Source organism: Haliaeetus albicilla, chromosome 1, assembly GCF_947461875.1.
Source record: "Haliaeetus albicilla chromosome 1, bHalAlb1.1, whole genome shotgun sequence".
Classification (NCBI taxonomy): Eukaryota; Metazoa; Chordata; class Aves; order Accipitriformes; family Accipitridae; genus Haliaeetus; species Haliaeetus albicilla.
Window position 1 is genome coordinate 53,524,528 of NC_091483.1, and position 23,446 is coordinate 53,547,973.

A 23,446-nucleotide genomic window follows, 5' to 3' on the forward strand; every position below is an offset into this window, starting at 1 on the left:
TAAGTATTCCATATATGGCACTGAGGCCACCTCAATGGCAGAAAAAACATGGCCAAGAAAAAAGTAGTCCAGGGAGTTATATGTTCTCCTCCTTGTCCTTGTAGGGAGGAAGAACTTATAATTTCTGCCAAAGGTCTAAGTTCTGCCTTGAAAGCAAAATTCATAGCAAAATTTTCAGAAGTCTAATTGACTTTATATTAGAAGTCCTCTTTTGTAGGAAACTTGGATATTTGGGAGTCAATGAGGTTAAACTTATAAGTACTTTTGAAAGTGGGTGCTCCTTTTCTTCTTTTTCTTTTCATGTTTGAAAGATATTTGCACTTCACTGAAGTAGTTCTTCCTTTCATCCATCTGAAAATGACACAAAGTACTAGACTCAAAGCAGAGTTTTCTCAATTACAGGCTGAAGTTTGCACACACATAGAATGCAGGTAGTTTTTCCAAAGTGCTACCACAGAGAATCTCTGATAATTTTTCCCTGCCCTACATGATGCTTATACAAATATTTTCTTTTTTTCTTTTTTTTTTTTTTTGGTGGGTCCTCTGACACACCTATCGGAAAATGTTTAGCTGATAGATGAGATTATTTGCCAAAGGAATTCTGAAGACCGAGAAAATTTGAAGAGGGAGACCTTGAGTCACTGAGACAGAACTGATCTGTCTTGTAACTTTATTCAGAATTTCACAATCCTTGCTAAACTGCAAGATAAGGGCCAAAGGCAACAAACCAGCAGGAGCCAACTCAGAATGTGCCAAAGTTCATAGAACGGTTGCTTCAGGCTGAAGTTTGTTGACCCTTAATCACTCGGGGTCATCAGTGGTTCTGCTGCAGGGCCCTGCAGAACGTGAGTCCGATCAGATCTCCCGCTGCTGCTGTCCAGGCTACCGGTAGGGCAAAGTGAAAGCTGGGATACATGAATTCCAAGGCAGCATTTCATGAGTGTCTGCCTGACAGCGTGCTCTTTTGGACTACCATCCCTGTGTAACGCATGTGTTTTCTAATTCTAAACTTCCTTAATCTCTTGCAAATGGTGTAGTGGAGTTAATCACAGCACAGGCAAAAGATTCCTTCCAGTTAGCATACTTTTTACGCTTTCAGTACTGTGTTTTGTCATTGACTGATATTAGTGTAAGCACGTACTAACACAGTTTAAGTTTTAAATCATTTTTTGTTAATTCACAGTGATAACATTGTTGAGAAATGCCCTTTTCCTGTTAAGTCTCCTTTGACTATTCGTACTACATTTAATGACCACGTTGCAATGAGTATGGTGGACTGCTGTAAAGTAATAGTGTGGAAGATTGTAGGGTATTAAATGGCATTTCAGACACTAATCTTGCAACAAATTCAGCGTGTAAGCATGCACTGACAAAAACATACTTCAGTCTTGCAGTCTGTGATGTACATAGTAGCTACTAAGGAATACCAACTAATTTAACAATGATGCCATTCATGGTATAATAAAACCTTTAATGCATGTTTTTATGGGCTCTATCATACATTTGGGCAGCTCACAAATTTTTACAAAAATAATCTTTATGACAATGATAGAACTTTAGAAAATATCTAATTCCTACGAGCTAGAGGCATTTGAGTATAGTCCATCCAGCACATAACATACATAAAAATGTTTTGAAAATTCTTCCACTGTCTTCAAAAGCTCTGGAATTGTCAGTGTTTCTCATAATCCTCTTGTATATGAAAGAGGCAAAAGAGAGAGGAGGCGTAAGGGCATATTGGTCTCTGGAGCAGCGTGTGCCGCAGGGGCTGAGCGTTTGGGAATCTTCAGAACTGGATGATCCTCTTTGAGAGGAAACAGTTCATGTTTCACTACAAATGAAAAGATGAAACAGTTAATGAGAAAATAATTTGGTCATTGCTATGACTTTTAGCAATATCAAAAAAGGAAATGAACATACCTTTGGAAAGAATCTGTAAGCACTACTGTACTTTTTAAAGAGAAAATCTTCTAGATCAAAAATATTCTAAATTCTGTATATATTTAGGATTATGAGATCCTAGATGCTTCAGAAAAATACTCATAGGGTAACATTCACAATTGCAGGTAAAGCTGGAATACGGGAGACTGAATTCCTTCAGGCTTTTCCTCATAAGGACCCTCCTCACACACATCAGCAAAGCTATCTCATTGGCTGTTCCAAGTGCTTTCTGTAGTGTACTCTTTTGCTGGGGTATCTGAAAAAGTTCGATATCAGTCAAGATCCCAGTGTTCCCAGGCTACTTAAAACATTATTTATATGACACAAATGATCATTTTCCTTGTACTCCCACATCAGTCTGCATGAAGATCCTTGCTTTATACTGGTTGCATTCCTTCTGGTGTATGGGTAATTCTTCTGCCCTGTTCATACAGGATCTTGCACAATGAGGTTGTGGTCCAAGTCTGTGGCTTTTGAGTGCTTCAGCAATACAAATAATGTTGTCACCACTTAAAAATAGGTTTGTGAAGTGTAAGCATGTCTGATCTTGATGAGAATGAAAGCAAAAATACAAGCAGGCTACCAATATCACCATTATTTTTTAAATTGCTGCAAGTATGCTGTTTAATTTCAGTAACAGTCCCATTTCAAGAAGTTTTCAGTCTAAAGACCAAGGTAAGACAGATCACGTTAGGAGACAGACAAAAAAATTACAGAATTATTAGTGAGTAAAACATTTTTTAAAACATTTTCTTATTATCTTCCCTTCATATAACAATGGGCTAGGGACAGCATTTGATGCTTATAAGTCTTTGGGAAAATAATGGTTCAAAGGAATCTGAATGATTGACTGTAGCTGGTAAACTGGGACTGAAAATTCATTCTATACCTATAGAGAAAGACATGAATAAGCCAGTGGACAAGGCATCTATGAGCATGTTTGTCATCCAGGAAAGAAGGCATACAGGAGAAAGAAACAAATCAGTGGGGTAAAAATCTGTCAGAGTGAAGATCAGAAACAGGGAATGAAAGAATAGCAATGAAGATACTAAATTGGACTGTGTTAGGTAAAATATGGAGATGAAGACTGATAATTTCCATCTGAAATTGGGGGGTGTTCACTATCTCGACAAATGAAGATGAAAAGTTTCAGACAATAAATAAAAAATAATTTGTATTTTGAAATATGGAAATTGTAGGAACACACACAATACATAAGTATGATAAGAAAGTGTAAATGAAGAATTAAGTAGGATGTTTAAATACAAGACTATTTTTATTGATACAAAATGGACTGAAGAATTTAAAATAAAAAAAAAAAAGCCTGCAAGTATTTTTGTCTAGTTTGATTTTTTTCTTTTTAAAGATTCTCTCTCTCTTAGCTATTAAAGAGTGGCTTTTTATCATTAATCTGTGTGAATAAATTATATTTTTATCTTCTTCAAAAGCCACACATCATTGTCATCTACTAGCAGATAATCTTTAAGATTTACTGGAAAAAAACTGGCATGTTATTGCATTCCCTGCTGTCTTGTGGTCTGACAGTATTATTAGCCATTTCTACCCAAAAAACACCATCAATATCACCTTCCAAAACGAGAAAGGGACTCAGTTCTTCCAACCAGTAAATCACCATCCTGTGCGAATCCACGTGGAATATGCAACTTGTTCCATAAAACTCATGGGAAATTCTTTCCTATTTCCTGTTGAGTTCTATGTGGTTATCTGACGTTCCCACAGAAGCCATATGAGCTATTAAATCTCTCCTTATTGTTTTCACTGAAGTTCTAGTAGCTTAGCTCCTCAAACTAGTAATTACGCTGTTACTATGTATTTGTCTCAGGGGCTGTGTATGTGCATGTAGGAAGTTCCCACTGTTGCAAGCATCGGTACAGGTCAGCTATAAAGTTCAGCAGTGGGAGCTCTGGTGTTTAGCAAGCATTTCTATTTGCACGACTGCATCGAACTGATCTGCTCTGACTGTCAGATTCTGGATACCCTGGAACTGACTCTCACTCAGCTGAGCAAGTGTTTTCCCAAATAGTGCAGCTGTCCTTCCGTTAAAAGGCACTACATCAGGAAAATTATACCAGTTCCGCCTGTGACTCTTCCAAGTCTTGGCCCAATCAGCTGTTCATTACAGCTGTACTGATCCCACTGTGTTAAAGAGCTGTGTTCTTCACCTACAGGATGAATTCATCTAAATGAGAGAGACTAGCAGAGTATTTCATTCTAGTATTCCCACTCTACTGCCTATTTCATTTTGGACTAAAGTAATTTTTAAAAGATTTTGGTAATTTCATTTACAGGTAATAGGTAAGTTGTTCACCACAAAGTCTGTATAACACATACAAAACAATTCCACGTAATAAGGTCTTAAATTACTTCAAGAAAATTATTTTCAAGCATTGCCGTACTGAGTCGAATAAGAAATAAATTGGTTATCATAAGCTGCATCATGTTAGAAGGCATTTTAAACAGAGGTTGAAGATTCTTTTTAACATAGCTCCTCTAACTAAACACTACAGGATACATCAAAAGTCTTACCCCCTTCTAATCTACTCTTGTTACTGGGGGAGGAGTGGATGACAATTGTTTTCTGACTCCTTTCTATAGCTGGCAGCAGGACATGGGCTTTGTCTTATCATTGGATTTGTGAGTTAGGTGACAGAAGGTTTTCTGAGCATGAGGCAGCTCAACAGTTCACCTCCTTCCCCCATGACATACAACGTGACACAGGCATGACATGACCCTTATTTGAAGGGGTACATTCAGTTGATTTCCAGGTACCAGGTCTCTCAAACTTTATTTCAGTAGCAGTTTGTAAAACTGACTGGGCGAGTAAAGCATCTAGTGAAGGTGAGGTGAGGTTGAACGGACCAAAGAAACATCAATTGCCTTAGCATTTGCAGTCAGAAAAGATCAGGGAAAAAGATAGTCTTTAGTGATCTAGGACCCAGTTCAGTGCTTGCAAAGTTGAGGAAGGCTTCCTATTGATTTCTCTTAAGTTTAATTACCAAAATTCCTGTGGTAGAGCTGTAATAGTGTTCAGGGTTTTACATGGGATCATGCTCAGTGATTACTCCTGGAAAAGTTCATTTATCCACAGGTAATTCAAATTAAATAAGTAGTCACACATGGCATTGGGGTTAATTTTATCACTTCAGGAGAAATGAATACTTTTATAGCATATCATATCTTCCATTCCTGGTAAGCACTTAGGCATCAGCCCAAAGGATAAAGAGTGGTTTGATAACTGTATTTAGGAATGTAGAAAAGATATCTAAGAGTGGACAGCTTTTAAGTCTTGCCAGCAACGGCATAAGATTCATTTGCTACAGAACGCAGTTAAAGTTCAACCTTGCAATAACATTCACTTTCATAGCAAAATAGTTAATTTTTATATGGCTTACTAGAAAAGGTCGCAGAAGGGAATCATTTTAAGTCTTTAAAATAAATCAGGTTAATACCTAGGTAAAAAGGGGATCCATCCTTCCTGCTTGTCTTTGGAAATGTGTGACATGGTTGCAGAGGTCTCTCTTGTTCCAATAGTTCCCATGCACAATCATTTCTTTCCTAGATTATCGGAAGATCAAGATTTTTCCTGAATCAGTGTGCCTGCAACTTTCTTGCTCCTGAATCAGTGTGCCTGCAACTTTCTTGCTTTAGTTTTTCAGCAAAATAAGAACTAAAATAGAACCTCACTCTTGATTTCATCACCTCTAGGCAACAGTACAGAATGATTATCCCTGTCTGGTATACTTTTCTCTGAAGGATTCATCATAAATGGAGATAGTATACAGAGCAGAGAGGACCGGTAATGTTATGGAGACTCTCTTCTCTCCTGTTTAGCATATACTCAGTACTAAAGCAATCTTTAAGAGGACTCTCCAGACAAGACTGGCAGAAATACTGGGGGGGGGGGGGGGGTCCCTTCATCATAATGTCCTAAAAAATTTTTTTTTTCTATCTGGTTTATTTAAATTAATCTACTAAATTAATTTACTGCCAAACACTTATGACCTACAGCCTGAATCTATCCTGAACATTTTAGTCTCCTGAAGATTACTTATTTTAACTGAATGATAGATAATTGCTTATAAGACACAGAGATCAGACTAGCTGTTCTGTTCTACTTTGTTACATGGAATTTCTGTGATATTGGATCCAGGCTCCTAAAAGCTGAAAATACTCAGGTGGAAATTTTGATCTGTCTTATTAAAAAAAAAAGAACAAGACCAAAATAGAAAACCTTGGAGAAAAGATAATTAAATTATTGAAATTCTTGAACTTCTAGAATACTTAAGTATGATAAACAACTTGCAAAAGAAATAGGAATAACAGCGAGTAACAATTTTCAGTACTTTGTAATTAGTGATGGTCTTAACAGAATTTAACTGCTATCAGAACACTGAGATTTTCAATAGCAGCTAGAAATCTGTAGCTGCTGCAGCTTTTGTATAGCTTCATATGAGAGAACAGAGTTCTTGAAGATAGAAGCTATCTGTAAGTGCACTTCATAGTAATGAAGTACTAAAGCAATCTCTTGTGACATATTTTCCTTAGCCTCACCTTCCTAATAACTTATTCGTGGAATTTTTAGCATAAGAGGAAAAAAAAAAATCAGGAAACTTGCTGCAGCATATTTGTTCGTATGCCAAGCTTGTTCTTACATATACACAAAGAAGTCCTAATTTTCTCTAGAACTAGATAAATAGATGCTTCTAGTGCCAGTATTTCAGGACTGCACTGGGTTAGTGTGAGTCAGTTAGGAGTATTCAGGTTTCATAAGACACATACCAATCAGGAGAGCGAGTGCCGAAATATATGGTATTTTGTGTAGAGTTTATTAAGCTGAGAGTTTGGATTATTTAGCCCTGTTCAAATGTAGCTTTGAAAGTATGTGCACTTGTAAATGCTGTCATATTCTCACAAACATAGATTGAGTTTGCTCAGACCACTTGGAAACCCATGAAAATTTCTTATTACTACTTATGGCAACACCATCTCCTTCTGCTGCTATTATTTGTTTTCTTGATGTCTGTGGAAAGTACTTCAAGACAATCTGTCATATATCTGCAGCATCTGTAAAGGTATGCTTTAAGCCAACATCTTTTCCCTGCTTGGATTTCAAGTTTGAATTTATGCCTTTCTTTGATGCCTTCTCAAGACAATCTTACAATTTGTAGTTCTATAAACCAAGTTCAGTACACATAGCAGGAGCTATTTCAGCTTCCATAAGTTCCCTGTGTGTCAGCATCCCAATCCTTTGTTATTTTGGGGGCTCCCTGAAATCTCACTGATTCTAGTTTTCACAGAATTTCATCTTTTCCTCAGACTGCGTGCAGAGCTGCTTTTCTATGTTCAGGAATGTTTGGCATTATCTTCCCAACCATTTTGTCGTGCATCTAAAAGATGCATCCAGATGCCATTAGGAGCTCAGAACAAATGAGTTCTCTTCTCATTCTAAAAACTCTAAGAGATAAGCTGGTTTTGAACTAGATACCCTAGCTGAAGATGCCAGTTTTAATGGTTTGACAGTTTTGAATGATGTCAGTCCAGCCAGTTTGCAAACCATCTTACTGTCTGCTCTTCCAGCTCATACTTTCTCAGCTTCTAAATGAGACTGCTTTGGGAGACAGTGTATAAAGTCTTACTAAAGTTAAGGTATATTAGAGTCACTGCTCTCTTCTTGTCCACGTAGCCAGTGATGAAGGCAAATCAGGTTGGTTGAGGGTGATTTGCTCTTAGTAAATTGATGTTGATTGCTCTCCTGTCACTCATGGCTTTGGAAATGGATTTTAAGGTGTGCTCCATGATCTTTCCCTGGACTGAAGTGAGCTGACAAGCTTAGAGATCACTGTGTCTTTGCCTCTTTTGAAGATGGGTGTAAGTCTTTCTCCAGCCATCAGGGACACCCCACAGATGTCACGATTTTTCACCTATGTCAGTGGCCCTGCAATCACATCAGCCATCTCTTTCAGCATGCTTGGGTAGACTTCATTTAGCCTCACGAGTTAGAATACATCCAGCTTCTCTAAAGAGTCCCTAGCCTGTTGGGTCCTCATTTTTTGGGTGTCCTCTCTTTCTAAATCATGCCAAGCCCAGATGTCAGGGCGTAGGATTTGCCTGTGAAAAGTGAATCAGAACGGTCTAGATTTTGACTAGACTAGAAATACAAAATAAGGGGAAAATGAGCATAAAAAAGGCAGACTGAAAAATCTTGATCCTGTTTATCTGTACTTTGGCTTATTTCTTTCTCTCACTCTGGTACTACTAAAGGTTTTTTTCTTTCAGCAGCTGCAAGGTGATAAGTAGCCCTCCACTGCTATCAACACATTTATTCTTAAATCGAAACACAGGCAAATATAAAATAGAACTTTCATCCTATACTTCTGTCTTGAGAGACATAGCAAGGTTTTGCAACTTGCTTCACACACAGAGTATTCCTTCCTTGTCAAGTTCAGCATGCAAACATTGAGTTTGGAAGGTCTCAAGTACATGGGTGGTCAAGGGTACTGCATTCTTCTATTCTTTCCAATGAAAAACAGGCACTGGTAGAAGGATTGGTACAGTGTTGTTGTTTTGTTTGTTGGTTGGGTGTTTCATTTTCACTAAGCCTTATTTCTTCTTACTTTGCTGCCAAGACACAAGAAAGAAATTGTTTTTTTAAGAAAGCCATCTACCCTTCCTGTGGCAACGATGTATTTTAAATTTACATACAAAACTAAGGACTAATGTGGGTGGAATTAAAATTTATATTTATCCTACTCATGTAATTCTTTTCACAAAATCTTTTTCATATGAAATACAGCTATTTTGTCAGAAATCTGCTCTGCCAGTCTGCAGACTATCTGCTTTCAAAAAAACACCTCCTCTTTTCATATGGTGAAATGGGATTTGTGGCTTTCTACAGTTCTTTGCACTATCATTAATGGTCAGGAATATTTTTAAATGCTTGTGAAATATTGGTTCTAGGAGAGTTGAGTGTGAACATAAGATATCAGTCAAAAGTGTTTCTGCAGAAAATGTTTCATACTTGTAATAGTCCCTCTTAACTAAAATATGGAATAATTCAAACTCTCCTCAGGGGACTGGTATTGGTATGAAAGCCAAGAGCGTACTTGGACTCTTGTGTGCTGTTTCCCTCTGGAAAGTTTTGAAAGCTTAGAAACTGTGAACTACATTTTTGTAATATGCCACACAAAGTTTGGGAAAGTTGGAACAATTCAGAAAGAAACTGTACTATTAGGGCATGATCCTGGGGAAATACAGAAAATGACCAGCACTTCACAGAATTGGACCCACTTACTACTCCAAGGATCTGCAGTGCATCTGTCTGCAAGCCTGAGTGAGATTTTCATGGGAATAGCGTGGGAACACAGACATTGATGAGATACTTCTTTGCTTAGTGCCTGCAGAAACCAAAAATAAAATTCAGAACAAAATAAATAAATAAAGTGATCCTGAAAGAAGACCAATTTTAGAACTTCTGGAAAAGGAAGGAGCTTAAAAGGGCTGTCTTCATAGCAGATGTAGCAATTAGTAAAAAAAATGTATATAAAGCCTGGCTTTTAATAGTAGATTTTATTATCTTTTATACATATCCATATATGCACACACAGAACTGTGCCTTTTAAAAAGGAAATGGACACAGCATAGACAGGAAGATTATGAGTCAGGCAGCATCAACTTGAGCCTTCGCTTACTGGAGTAATTGGCAAAGTTCCTACTGACTTTAGCAGAATTGTGCTCTGTATCAGTAAGATTTTTTTTTTCCATGAACTAGAAATATATCATCTATAGAAAATAATAATGTTTGGAACTTATGTTAGATAAATGAATGGCAATATTGAATATCTCCGACTTTTAAGTGTCCCATAAAAGGAGTATATTAAAAAAAGGTTTTTCAGACAGAGCATATCCTTCACTAGCTATGCTTAGCCATTGTTTGAATAGAAAATTATTATACCTGTTAATTAAGATTAAAAATGCAGTGTCATTTTTATGATTTAAGGAGCTGTGTCTACTTTTACACCCACTGATTCTAACAATCAAAATCTTAGAAACAAGTGGGCTAAAATACAGAACTTCTTACTGGAAAATATTTTGATATCAGAATGCAAGCTACAGAAATACATAGCATGCTAGATGATTTACAGTTAAAAAACTTAGCAATTTTAAGAAAAAAGTGTGTATATGTTCAAAAGTTAAGATTGATCGATTTGTTATGTGTTGATCTTGTAACATACTACACTTTTATACATAATGCATAGAAAACTTTATCACAGAACAATCAGAAATCATTGTAGCTTTTTTTTGTAGGTGCTTGAAAGCCTCCAAACATACCATTTAATGGTAAAGCAATATTATTTACATTTTAAAGATGACAAAAATTAGGTGTTTGTAATATTTGTAACTAGCACAAAGATTGTCCAACTAGTATTCTTGTTCTAATACCAGACCATGACTATCCCCAGTGGTCTTATTCTAAGAAAAGTAATAGCTAGCCTGTCATCTTAACCATGCAGTAAGCTCATCCTAACTTTAACCTGCAGCATATATGGCTGGGCCTTAAGGTGGTGAATGGAACGCAGAATCCCCCGCAGTCAATTGCAAAGCACCCCTCCTTCCTCCCAGGCTTTTGAAATATGTCGGCAGCATGAGCAAAACTTCACAGATGTAAGAGTACTTCTATTGGTTTCTGGATTTTTATGACATCAAAGATCCTAGCTTGACAGATAGTACCTGGGAATAAAATGGGATTACTGCACAGAGACAGAAGATGTGTAGCGTGTGTGTTGTCTGTGCCAGTGTCTGTCCATGTGAGTACGTACTATGAAATGTTAGCTCAGGCATTACTGAGTTAAGCAAGGTGTTGCAAGACCCTAAAGAAATGTAATAGGAAATAGTCATATCACAGACCTGGAGTAGCACTCTTACTGGTCATGCTTCCAGCTGAGGAAAGTATATGGCAGATGAAATGTGTATTTCTCTGGTTTATTAACTGTACCAGAGGAACCAAGCTTTTGGTTATATGAGCAAAGGAAATTTGATACTCAGTTTGACTAGAGTTTAGATATTAAAGTAGAAATGGTTATAGTTGGGGTTTTTTTCTCAAACAAAAAAGGGGGATTTAGTTACAAGCATTTTAGCATAAAACAGCTGTGCAGATTAATGTTTTGTTTTCTGGAGAGGTTTTTCAAGGGCTTGGGGTATTTTTTAGAACTTTCATTGTTGTATTTGGATTAAAAAAACTACTTTGTGTCATTTCCTTAGGCCCTTTTAGGAGTCAAACTCCTGTTTTGTTTCCCAGTGATAAAGAAACTCATCTTTACTTGTTACATATTTTCATTTCTTTTTTCTGTCTTCTGGAAAAAAAGGGAGTTGTTTTCATATAAGCAATATCTTTCCAACTTTTTTTTTTAAATCAATTATCTTGAAAGAAACAGAAGTTCTTGAATGAACTAAAAAGCAAGTTTTCTTACTTTTTCACCCAAAAGATATCTTTTTGTTTTACTGCCTCTATCTGTCACCCACAACCTTGACAAGTGCTTAAGGGTTAGCACACTACATGTGCAGAGAGTGCTCAGAAGAACTCATTTCATTTCAGCTCTCTTTCTCTTGGATGACCTAGAGAAATACTGACTTAGTAAGGTCACAGTAATGGTGTTTGGTGATTTTTAAGCTCACACTCGCTACACATGTATGTTGGAGCAGGAACAAACAGATTCCAAGAATATGGTCAATTAAGCAAATGAGATCCAGGTAGAATATTTTAGTGTTTATTCCCTTTCTTTCTACCTCCTCCTGCTACCCAAGACAAAGCCACTGTCTTTTTGCATGCTTCTACTCCTTGCCATTTGTCTTCTCCTCATAAAAGCAAATAGGGTGGTTTATGTTGATCTGTATTGCTCTATGTTTTAGTAAACCAAGAAGAAACATGATAATTATCACATCTAGCAGACTTGGTGATAACTTACTGAAATGTATTAATTTGGCACTTACTCTCTTATGCTCACCCCTGCTACCTTCCAAAGTTAGATGCACTCTTTTCCACAAAAAAACCACCCCACTGACTCTCCCAAACCTGTCACTGTTTCTGTCTGGCATGCTATCCCCCTCCTCTCTCCATCATCTCATGATTAGCACCACTATTATGTGACTCTTCAGCTTCCTGAGTAAAGAACTACAATGTTCTGCAAAAAGTAAAGGTTTCATCATCATAGAAGAGATGTAGCTTTTGTAGTAATTTATTCTTTTACGCCTGGAATAAAGCCCAAGATCAAGAGCCTCCCTGAGGATCTGCTTTTGATCCTTTCCCACCTGTTCCAACAAATGTAATATCACAGTGACTGAATTCACATCAGACTGTGAGCATAAAGATTTGTGCCAAAACATACATACCATGTTTTAAAAACTAGTTTCTTGGGTTTTGCTTTTTTATTTAGCAAGAAAACTCTAAACAGTTGTAACAGCCTGCTGCAGCTAACAATGGGAAGAATAGCCAGCTGGGTTAGCTGCAGAGATTCAAAAGAGCAAACTCACACAGGATCAGAGTGTTAGTAGGTGTCAATAGTTGCTGCCCTCCCAGTAGGTGTCAATAAGTTGATACAATGCTCTACACCTGATAATCTTTTTCAGAACATAAAGATGAACACAGTGAGGTTTTCCTTGATCAGCATAAATACCAATCCTTCATATATAATATTCAAGAAACTCAAATATTCTTTTATTGCTGCTAACCTGAGTGAGATCTGAATCCAGGAGACTAACATTAGTAGAATTCAAAAGTGTAGATGGCAATCAACCATTGGATTTGGACTGACCTCACAGAAAGATTATTACAATCAGATTGCTCATTTACATATCCGGTCATTTGTATTGCTAACCTTTTCTCAGTTAGCTCATAAACACACAGCTTCTGCATTACGGCCAACTCTGGCACTTCCAACAATGAGATGACCTTCCTGATTTTCATGTCTGCACCCTTCAGAATTGGTAAGAGTGGCTTGCTTTTCTTGGGATGAAGGGTAAAGGGCTCCTTTTTTTCCTTTGAGGTAGCTAAGGAAAGACAAGAATGGTATGATTTTGTTGGGTTTAATTTCCTCTTTTATGCTGTGAGTAGGTGCTCAAAGGTATTTGGTAACTTAGAGTCATCCTGTAAAAAAAATTAATTTCTATTATCACATAATTGAAATAATTTTTTATTTACATGAAACATGGACTTATTCTAAGGTTGTAAGTATTGTATATAAGGAGATGATAAAAGACTGAAATCACCTGGGATTCCTGTCAGCCATGTAGAAGCATTCCCCAGATGTAAGAGTTTTAAGGCAAAAGCACATTTGTAGACATTACATGATGTTGAAACAAATGGGAAACATGAGACTTTAATTATCTTTTATTGCTGCCTTATAGAGCTGGGTGCCCTCTGGTTCCCAAGTAGTTCAGCTTTGCCAATGTTTCAGGGTTTATTGATGTGTTTGTTATTGTAAAAGGTTTTATAAGATAAACATTAGCTAAACAAATGACTTCTGAGCTTGGGAAAAAGCTCTCTATGTGTAAATGAACCCTAATAGAACCTCTGGTGATTGATGAAAAGCATGACCACTCTTGGGGCTGCTCCAGTTCTAGAGGTAGTGTGTCACATCTCAGCTTTGGTGTTAACATTCAAGTTATGTATCTCTTCCCTGAAGAAAACATATGTTTGGTGAAACTGGAGGAAGCATAGGTTTTGTTATTACCAAAATCTATACAAACGTTCCTTAACATTGAACTAAAATTTAACTGACCCCCCCTTACAAGTACTGTATGACCACCCCAGTAATTCAAAAGCAGCTCAAGTGGAAATAGAGTTCCTTATCTGGTGAACTCCTAGGAAGTATCAAAAATAAGTTTATTTTATGCATTTGTTTTTATTCCAAGTTAAACCCTGATATGCAAATAAACTGAGGTCTAACAATTGTTAATTTAAAAAAAAAAAAAATGTGTTTCACAAAATCCATGATGGTAACTCTCAGGATATTCAGGAACTTGCAGCAGCTGCTCTGAAGACTTCAGCATCCCTAAAGAGAAGGGACTTAATTCTATATTATGGTGAAATTCTACTTAATGGCCTGGACAAGCTGCAGACAGGCTGTTGTCTTATCTATTGTATAAACCAGCTGTATGTGGTCCTGACAGATTTCAGAGCGTTGGGAGCTTACCCTGATCTATGGAAAGTCTATAATAACACCAAATAGAGCACAAGACAATTATCCTGCATCTTTGTTTTGCGTTTCCAATCCAGCAAGAGTCACACTCTGCCAGCTGAATGACGAAGACGCAGGAAGTTACTAGACCACCCCAAGTGCAGGCTCTTGGCAAGTGCCTCGTGGAAGGAGAACTGCCAACCATCCAGCACTAACTAGAAGGGGTCTCTGTGCGTGACCTCAGTGGCATTAAGAGGCTCAAGCAAACAGAAATATCTAGTCAGAAAACAAAGTAGATGGGGAGAGGCATACAACTGGCTGGAGGAGAACATATGCAGGCAAGCATACAGCTTTGTATTTCCACTAGAACTAAATTCATAGTGTTGTCATAAACTTAGCAGAGACCTCTGAATGTGACATTAATTTCTTTTTAAAATTGAGTTAATTGATGCAGCTTTATTGTTGTGGGGATTTTAATTGCCTTCTGCTCTACTTCTAGTAATTGCAATCTTTAGTAAAATGAAAGACCTCAAAGAAGAAAGACCTTGCTAAATTCCCCTTCTAAAGCTGGTCTGTCGTGAAAGTTGATGGTTTTGATTTTTCTCTTTCCTTATCCAGATGAAAAAAAATAAATCAAAATTGTAAAAATTGTGGAGAACTGAAAACTTACTTTAAAACCTGACAAGTTTAATAAATTAATGTTTTGTAAATAATTCTGAATTATAAACTAATAATTCTTGGTTTTTCTTCTACGTTATTGCTATGATTTCAGATCAATGCTAATACCAAAAGATAATTTTACTTTAAATTGTGTAGTATTTCCAAAAGGGTTTTCTACATGTTTACTCTCTTAATCTGATTCATTAACAGGAAATGCTTTGGTTTCAAAGAACAAAAATTTCTGGTAGAGATATTTATTCAATATTTTGTTGTAATGGGGATATAACCGAGGAAATTTCCCATTATGGACTGCAATATTTCCCTAATTTCAAACCATCTGAATGATTGTGGATTTTTTTCTTCTGTAAAATAACCCAGTTAATTTTAACTACTACTTATCCAAATTAAGAAAACTGGAGCATACCTTCTAAATAAAATAAAATGTCTATTTAAAGACTCCCGATGATACAGAACATGCACTGTTTGATGAGAAATTACATAATGCTTAAAATTTGTTTTCTGTCTGAGCGTTGTGGACCTCAGTTTTCAGGTACAAGATTGCTCTTATTTACTGGAATAGAGTTCTCTGTCATTCGATTCATTAGTCCTTTCTTGGTAACTGTATATTGTGTTGATATTACCTCCTTTCTTTCTTTCTTGTCAGAAGTTCAGTAGATAGCTCTTCTTTAGAGGATTTTAGATTTTTGTGTGTTTTGATGGTTTGAGTAGAAAGAAGACAACAGAGATATATATTTTGATCTACATAGTGGTTTCTGGTCTTAAAATCAATGACCCTAATTAAAAACTAAATATAACATTCATTTTTATGTTTGCAAGCTTTGGAGGTTGGTCTCTTCCGCTCCTAATGCGATATAAAGCTTCCATTTTTTTAGAATAGAAAGATGGATTTGGTCCTGAGGCAAATCATTTCAGTGAAAAACACAATTCTTACTAACCCTGTTTTGCATCCAAAAAGCATCCACGAAGGTAAGAATTTAGGCCATGATTTTAATTGCAGGAATAAAAGGTGATTACCATAAAAGCACTTCCAAAAATAAGGTAGGGGATTTATAACAGCTTGAGCTCAGCAATTGTGAGTCACCTGGTCACAATTATTATGAAGGCTGGATTTTCCCTTTCCAGTCAAATCCCAGTATGCTAACATTTACCCTGGAGTTTTCCCTTCACCCTGGACAGTAGAAGATATTATCTCCACCGGCAAAATTGTAGAGAAATGCTTGCAAATCAAGATGTATCAGATCATTAGCAAGGAAATTTCCCAGCATGTCTATTCAAATGCATATCTGAAAAAAGACCGAATAGCTGACAGCCTTCTATGATGGAAGAGCTTTGTAGAATATCTATCATCATGGTTGGACGGCAGCATTGAAAATGTGATTCACATAACGCCAAATGCACTTTATCTTCTGTAATCCAAAAAAAAAAAAAAAAAGCAGAACCATTATTCTGGGGAAAAAATATGCATTTAATGGCTTTAAAATAAAGATGCTATATCTTGTTTGCAAAATTGAAATATAGACTCACTCCAACTGGTTTATGAGATACTACAACAATAAATAGATGTCATTAGATCCTTATTTCAGAAATTGTATGTTACATGCTCCTCTACAGTAACTTGCCAGTTACTGTAGTTACAAACCTCTGCCATCTAGTGTGGCCCTTTGCAGACAAGTCAGTCATAATAGAGCTGTTCGTGTTATGTGAGTGCAAGGAAACAAAAAGATAGCTAGTTTAATTTTGTTCATAATGGTTTTGTCTGCAGGTTTGGAATCAGTATTAAAAAAAAAATACATATAGCTTCGCACTACAGTTAAGGGAGAGCCAATGTTCAGGTCAGACTGGATGTGCTTCAGCTTTTTACAATGGCGGTCTTGCAGCTCAGCGTACTCTCATCGCTGCTCCCAAATGCACTCTGTCTTCTTTGCAACTTTAAAGAAAAATGTCCAATATAGCATTTTACATGCACTTTACAGTCATATTTGCAGGTATAATATATTTACAGGGAATCGGTTGCAACACAGTAAGGATGCATACAAAAATTTTCAATATGACATTTCAAGTAAGATTTTTATAGGTTAAAAATCACATTCTCCAATTTAAAAGTAAATCCTGAGTATATTTCAGCAATGGTCTGATAGGGATTTCCCCTCTTCCCCCCCCCCCCCCCCCTTTTATTTCTTGGTGCTGCTAAAAGCACATATCATTAAAAATATAGAGAGGAGCCTGACTTTGGGGAGTGTTTGTGAAACCTGTGAAGAGGGTGTAAGGAGGGCGTGCGCCTGCTTTTTTAAAAAACACATGTGACCCGATCATGTGGAAATTGTTAGTCGAGTTCTTCAGTTCTGTGAGGAGAGTGAGAAATAACGTGAAGTTACAGTGAACCCATCTGGCCAAGCAGGAAAATCCGGTTTAATTGCTCCATTGCCAGAAATGTTAAATCACTTCCTGGGAATGCAATTCATTTGGAACATATGGAACTTGTTGGAAGAAGGTCTCCAGTGAATTCAAAACCGTACTGGAGATGAGAGCATTTCTCATAAGTAACAATCATGTTTTCCCACTAGGCAGCATGTAAGCAGTATGGGTAGCTGTATTAATGAAAAACTAAACCAATAGTAGGACCATCAGAGATCTTGTTGAACAAGATTTGCTGGTGGTTTACTTTATTGTAAATTTTCAAGAAATACTATGTTCATTTAGGATTTTTTTTCTCAGCTTTTAAGCAGCAATAGAACATTCTGACAGAATTTTTAGCTCATTTTACATCTCGATTCAGCAAAATTACACTCTGCTTAGGAAACAGACATATTTCAAAGTATTGTCCAAGATGTCTTTGTACTTTGTGGCTAAAGAGGGTAATTTTGGGGAGTGTTTTTTTGTTTGGCTTGGGGTTTTTTTAATCAGGGACTTTACTATATATTTTAATAAAATAGTAAGATTTTTAATTTTTCTATAAACTAAGCAAATCTAAACCTTTGACTAAAACCATATATGAGTTCTCTTTAAAATCTAAGGAATTAATGAGTAAGACTTACTTGCTTATATACATTATTTTAAGGAAAACCTCTTTCATAACTGTTACAATGGATTCAGAATTTATAAGTATGCTACAGTACCATGTTCTGAGTCAAGCATTCATGTTATTTATAGTTTTTACAGTGAGAAGAATATTGATATTCTTTGGAAATATATGCTTCTTATTCTGTTCTAAAGAAATGATTTTATTTTAATTAATTCAATGCTACTATAAGGGGGGATTTAGAGATAATTTCTTTTTTCATTTTTGACTTGGATTCACATGACTTTAAGAAAATATTTGGCTCTTGGAAAATGCTATACTTTTTTCTTGTGCATTTAAACAATAAGACCAAATTAGAGAAAATTAGTTGTTCTAATTTTAAAAGCACATGAAGGAAATGGAATGATGTTTTGCTGAAAAAAAGTGGGCTAAGTCTGATATCAATAGAAGTGAGGCAATAAACAGAAATCTCTATATTTACATAATGCACTATGGGGGACCTGGAGTAGTGAAAAATGGCGGCGACAGGTAGTCGCCGCCATATGAGTTCCTTCTAATTATTCTAGGAAAATTTGTGATTCTATCATTTTGAATGTATTTCTTTATCTCAGTGCTCTAGTAGTTTTATTTTTTTTTTCCTATGCACCTGACTTGATTTTAAAATTCTTACTTTTGGTAGTTTGTGTAATCCACATTGGTGTCTCTAGCATCAGTCTTAATGAATTGCTGCAAGATTTCTACAGGAACGTAGGAAGTACTTTTCTCTCCGAACCTCATTCTACCTTTAAATTTTCTGGAACTTATAGTGCTTCTTCATCCTACTTGAGAAGTACTAATTTTGTGACTTGCATATCTGCCCTGAGGCATTATGGTTGAATGTCAAACTCAAGCAACAGATATTTAACTAGTCAGAGTACAGGTGAAACAAAGAATCACAAAAGTATTCTTATGGCTATTACCAATCTGTAAGGTATTTATTAATAAATATTGTCTAAGACATGTTCTAGTTGAAATTTTATACAAAATATCATCCAGGAAATGCTATAAAATACTATTTTATATAGCAAGACAAATCAAATCCTGAAGCAAAATTTTTAAAGCCTATTTCAGGAACTCTATAGAAAGTCTGAAACTAGTTGTTTTGTGATTTCTGTCCATCACTCTCCTCTTTCTGTGAAATCTGCAGCAGGAAAATGTGCTGAATAAAGGCTAGACTGATGAGTGAAAGGGATGTAAAATTGATACCTTAACTCACATGGCAACTCTGCCTACATTGCATACGCAATCTGATTTCTCATCCAGCCTTCCTTACCTTTATTGTATCTGCACATTCTTTAGTTCTGCTTAGATGTATGCCATATAAATTCCATTTTACTATTCATCCAATCTAGAACCTACTTATTTTAGGAAAAATACACCCAGAAAGTTCATTTGCATTATTCTGAAAGAAAAGCATAATATGAAAGATTTTTACATCCATTGTAAAAACAAACAAACAAACAAAAAAAAAATTTTCCAACTCCAAAAACAATTACAGCCAATATGAAAACAATTCTATTACTTGTCTCTGAAAAATTGTATGAAAAGTAAGAAATAGATATGTTATAGAACAACATACTTGTGAGCCCGAGTCCTAACTATATGGAGTCAATGGCAGAACCCTACTTGAGCTCTGTAGAAGAAAGATTTGGCATTTTAGTCTCATCTTCAGGCACACAGTTTTTGTCTTCACTCCTTCAGAATTATTTAGCAATTTCCCAGCGGAATTTTGTGGGCAGTTATTCTAGGATGATTGTTTCAAAATGCAATCATTGGAATATCTTATTAACTCCATCTCCTCCCTTCTTTCCTAGTCCTCTTTTTTTTTTTTAACAGTAATTAGTTTCATAATAGATTATAAGATACTCAAACAGGAACTTTTTGTTTCTCTCCAGAGTGCTTAACACACTGATGCCTCAGTTCTTTCTAGACCTTCTGGATGCTCATAAAATCTACGTTAAGATTTTATAATGTTTCCCTAATAGTGTTTTTTTTTTTTTAATAGTGGTATCATTTATTTTTTTCTTTCAGGCTATGCCTGTTATTTCAGAGAAGGAGAAGGCTGGTGAGTAAATATCTACTTGCTTTCTTATTTCCTTGTATTTGTTTTGTGGAATACAGTGTTACTTAACTAAGTGATAAAAGATGGGCTTCAGCTGTGGGGTTTTGAATGTGCAGGATTACAGACCTGACAAATGTCTGTGTAAAAGTTATTCTTTGTTACCTGAAAAGGATATTTTCTCTTTCTGAAAAGCAGTCCAGCTTTCTGAGTGATACTAATAAAGATGTTTGAAACTATCGTACAAAGTAATGGGTTGAATTGCAGCTGCCCCCTGTATGTCAGTCTTCTTCTAGATACTAACTTGTTACTTCGTGTTAAAATCTATTTTGATTTATTTGATGTCTCAATCAACAAATGCCAATGGGTTTGTCCAAGTCAGTGGAATTTCATGACTTGGTGTGAACTTTACTGTCTGTCTAAGTATGGCAGGAAATTTCAGTTATCTGGAGTATTTCACTGGAGATAATAATTTATATTTTGTCTAAGTACTTTCAGAATATTGAAAGGTTGTTTTTCTATTTTTTTTTTCTGTTATATACGTTCTCTGAAGACTATATACACTTTGGTGTTGGTATGTGAAATCTATTAGTGATTGTCTGCTAGACACTGTCAAATGGGTTTATTGTGACAAATACTAGGGAACGCTCCACTCAGCATTATAGATCTCTAGAATCTCTGTTGTTTTCTTCATCATTTATTGTAGTTGATAATTTGCTACTGTACTTCAAATATAGTTTGAAAAATACCTCAAAATATTCAAATGCCATCTAGCATTCTGATTTATGTCTGATTTTTGTTGGTGACATTTTCTTGCATTATCTTGGTTCTGATTACTTCTTTCCTTTTGCCTATTAAGGGAAAGGAATAGGTTAAAAAAAAGTTTCTGAGAGACAAACCCGGTGCTAATCAGTACTGTAAAAGCTATGGAACTGTCTTGTCCATATGTTGTCATATGCTGTCAGGATGTTGCTATTTTAGCTGTTGACACTCATAAATAATTCCCAAACTGTGACTCTCATTTAATAAGCATTTTCTTATAGATTTTGCAGGTGGTATTATTTGGTATTTCTTTTTCTGAGGCAGTTTGTATTTGGACACATCCTTTAAATTATGTCAAAACATGTAAACTGATTATAACGGGCCCTACTATTTGCAGCTGATTTCAAATACTTTGTCAAGCAGCTATGCAACATTATAGGGTTTTGTACATCTTTAGCAATTATGTACCATACAAGATTAAAAGGTCTCTGAAAGTCATTAAAAATCTTCAGGGCATAGCGATGTAATGACCCCAGTTTTATGCTAGAGGAATAGGGCTGCAACAAGTGTTTGCCATAGCTAATGGCTTGTAAAATCAGAAATAAAACCCAAAGCTCTAACCGTACTTCTTCAGTGTCAAAACTACTTATCATGTCAGTGTTGATGATGGTATGAAATACATTTATTTTTGACATACATTTTATAACCCATACATATGCATATGAATCTCTGTCTCTTTTCCTTTTTCCTGCCCAGACTTCATTGTTTTGGTGGGGTTTTTTTTGTGGACAGCATTATATTTAATATTACAAATATTAGGTAGAACTTCATGCCATGTAGAGTCAGTCTGCTGACATTATCATGTACATGAGCACAAGCTACACTGTGAATGGAAATGTGGTTGCCTTTTAATTGGTTTTGGCTTTTGCTTAACTCTAGAGCTCAGGAGCTTATGAGGTTATGGTTTTTTGGAAATATTAAGCATGCATTTGGGAGATGATTATTTAAATCAGGCCTATTGACTGAAGTCACTTGGTTCTAGGGGTAGTTAGTGCCATTTCTTTCAAATGCAATTGGATCTTGATTCAGACATCCAGGTCTCATGTTTTGCAATTTAACTAGCCTTTGTTTGATCATTGCTGCTTACACTTCACCAGATAAATGACATTGCATAAGACTCATGAATGACAAAGCCATAAGCAAGATGTGAAAGCCCTCAAAAAAAACCAATAGCATATTTACATGTCTGCTGTAAGAGAACAAAACAAATACTAATTTTGATATTTATTAGGAAATACCAGCAATCCAACTCTTTCTAGTTTATATTCTTACAGACTCAAGTATGTTACAAAATACAAAAAGGACTTTTTTATTTTACTACTGACAATGTTAATAACACAGTAGGTAAAAAGAATGGATAGCATTGTATTAAAATTAGATTAAAAAGGAACTCAAAATGTCTAGTCAAGCATCTTTTCTCATTCTGAGAATCTGAATAATTTCTTGTAGTTCCCTCTTTCCTACTTAATATTATTTCGTTTCATCTGGGACTGGAGTGAGAAATACAAGAAAGTAAAAAGGCTGTTTCTGGTTCAGAAATTCTACATACATAAATAAAAACCTGTTTTTACAAGACTTTCTATTATGTAGATTCCAGATACTTTGATACTTTCAAATGCTTTTCCTATAGGCAACGATACATTTAGATCCTTAAATGGACCAAGCTGCTTAAGCAGCTTAGAAGTTCACACATTACTGATTATGTTTATAGCAGTTGTTACTCCTTGAAATGAAATATTTTCTCAATTTTATATATTTTCCAACATGCAGTAAATTTTGACTACATCAAATACAAACTTTCAGATGGAGTACTTAAAAAAAAAAAAAAAAAAAAAAAAAAACCCCCACACTATTTTTAGGTTTAGAGCAAAGCCAAACATAATCTGAAAACATTGCTGCTTTTGTCAATTAATAACTCAGGAGTTGCATAACCAGTTAATTTTTTTTTTTTACAGTGGAAAGTGCAGTAAAACCTGCAATTGCAGAGTCCCTTTGGCAAAAATCTATAAATGATCAGTGTATTGAGCAGAACATCAGTCATGCCTAACTGTGTACACTATTGCTTAAAGTTGTGTGAATTGCGGCTTTGCAAATGATGTACTGTGGCATCAGCTATTTCTAAGAAATGCATTTTTAAGAAGTCTTAATATTGTTGACATTTCTGGCAATGGTGAAAAAAAAAAATTCAAAAGGGCTTTTTTAAGGTAGAAGTTAAGATCAAGCAACATGCACAGTCAGGGAAAATGATGGCTCAAGCCAAGAGATGACTCAGGGCTGGGACTATTGGCACCTAAATCAGGAATGCAGGCCAGCAACCAGCTTCAAAAGATTGTTTTTTTCAGATGCATCCATCTTTCTTTTGGGTAATTTAGGTAGTCCCATGCCTTTACTTACCTTGCTGACTGTTGTGACTTTTATTCTCAAATTCTGTCCGTGAGCTATGAAGAAATTTGAAGGATGGAGTGTTCATCTCACCTCTCAATAATGAAGGTGTCTGTCTCGGACTTACTGGTGTTGGCTTCATTTATAGTCTAAAAAATAATCAGCATATGAACCTTTGGTTCACCTGGCTATATGTCAGCATTTGGTTTACTGATGTGAATCACACGAGACTTCATGAATGGCATTGGTTGACTGTCCAGTAACTGTAGAGTCAGGATGGCTTCTAACAGAGATGCCAATATTCAGTAC

The 23,446-nt window shown here is 35.9% G+C and overlaps 1 protein-coding gene across 3 annotated transcripts in view; it reads left to right on the forward strand.

The window, feature by feature from the left end:
- DLC1 (DLC1 Rho GTPase activating protein) overlaps window positions 1-23,446 on the forward strand; it is a 234,640-nt gene that overhangs the window by 81,507 nt on the left and 129,687 nt on the right. For all 3 annotated transcript variants that reach the window (XM_069789391.1, XM_069789386.1, XM_069789402.1), the window contains exon 5: window positions 19,906-19,939. In XM_069789391.1, the coding sequence (XP_069645492.1) occupies window positions 19,906-19,939 (34 nt within the window). The remainder of the gene's footprint in view (window positions 1-19,905; window positions 19,940-23,446) is intronic.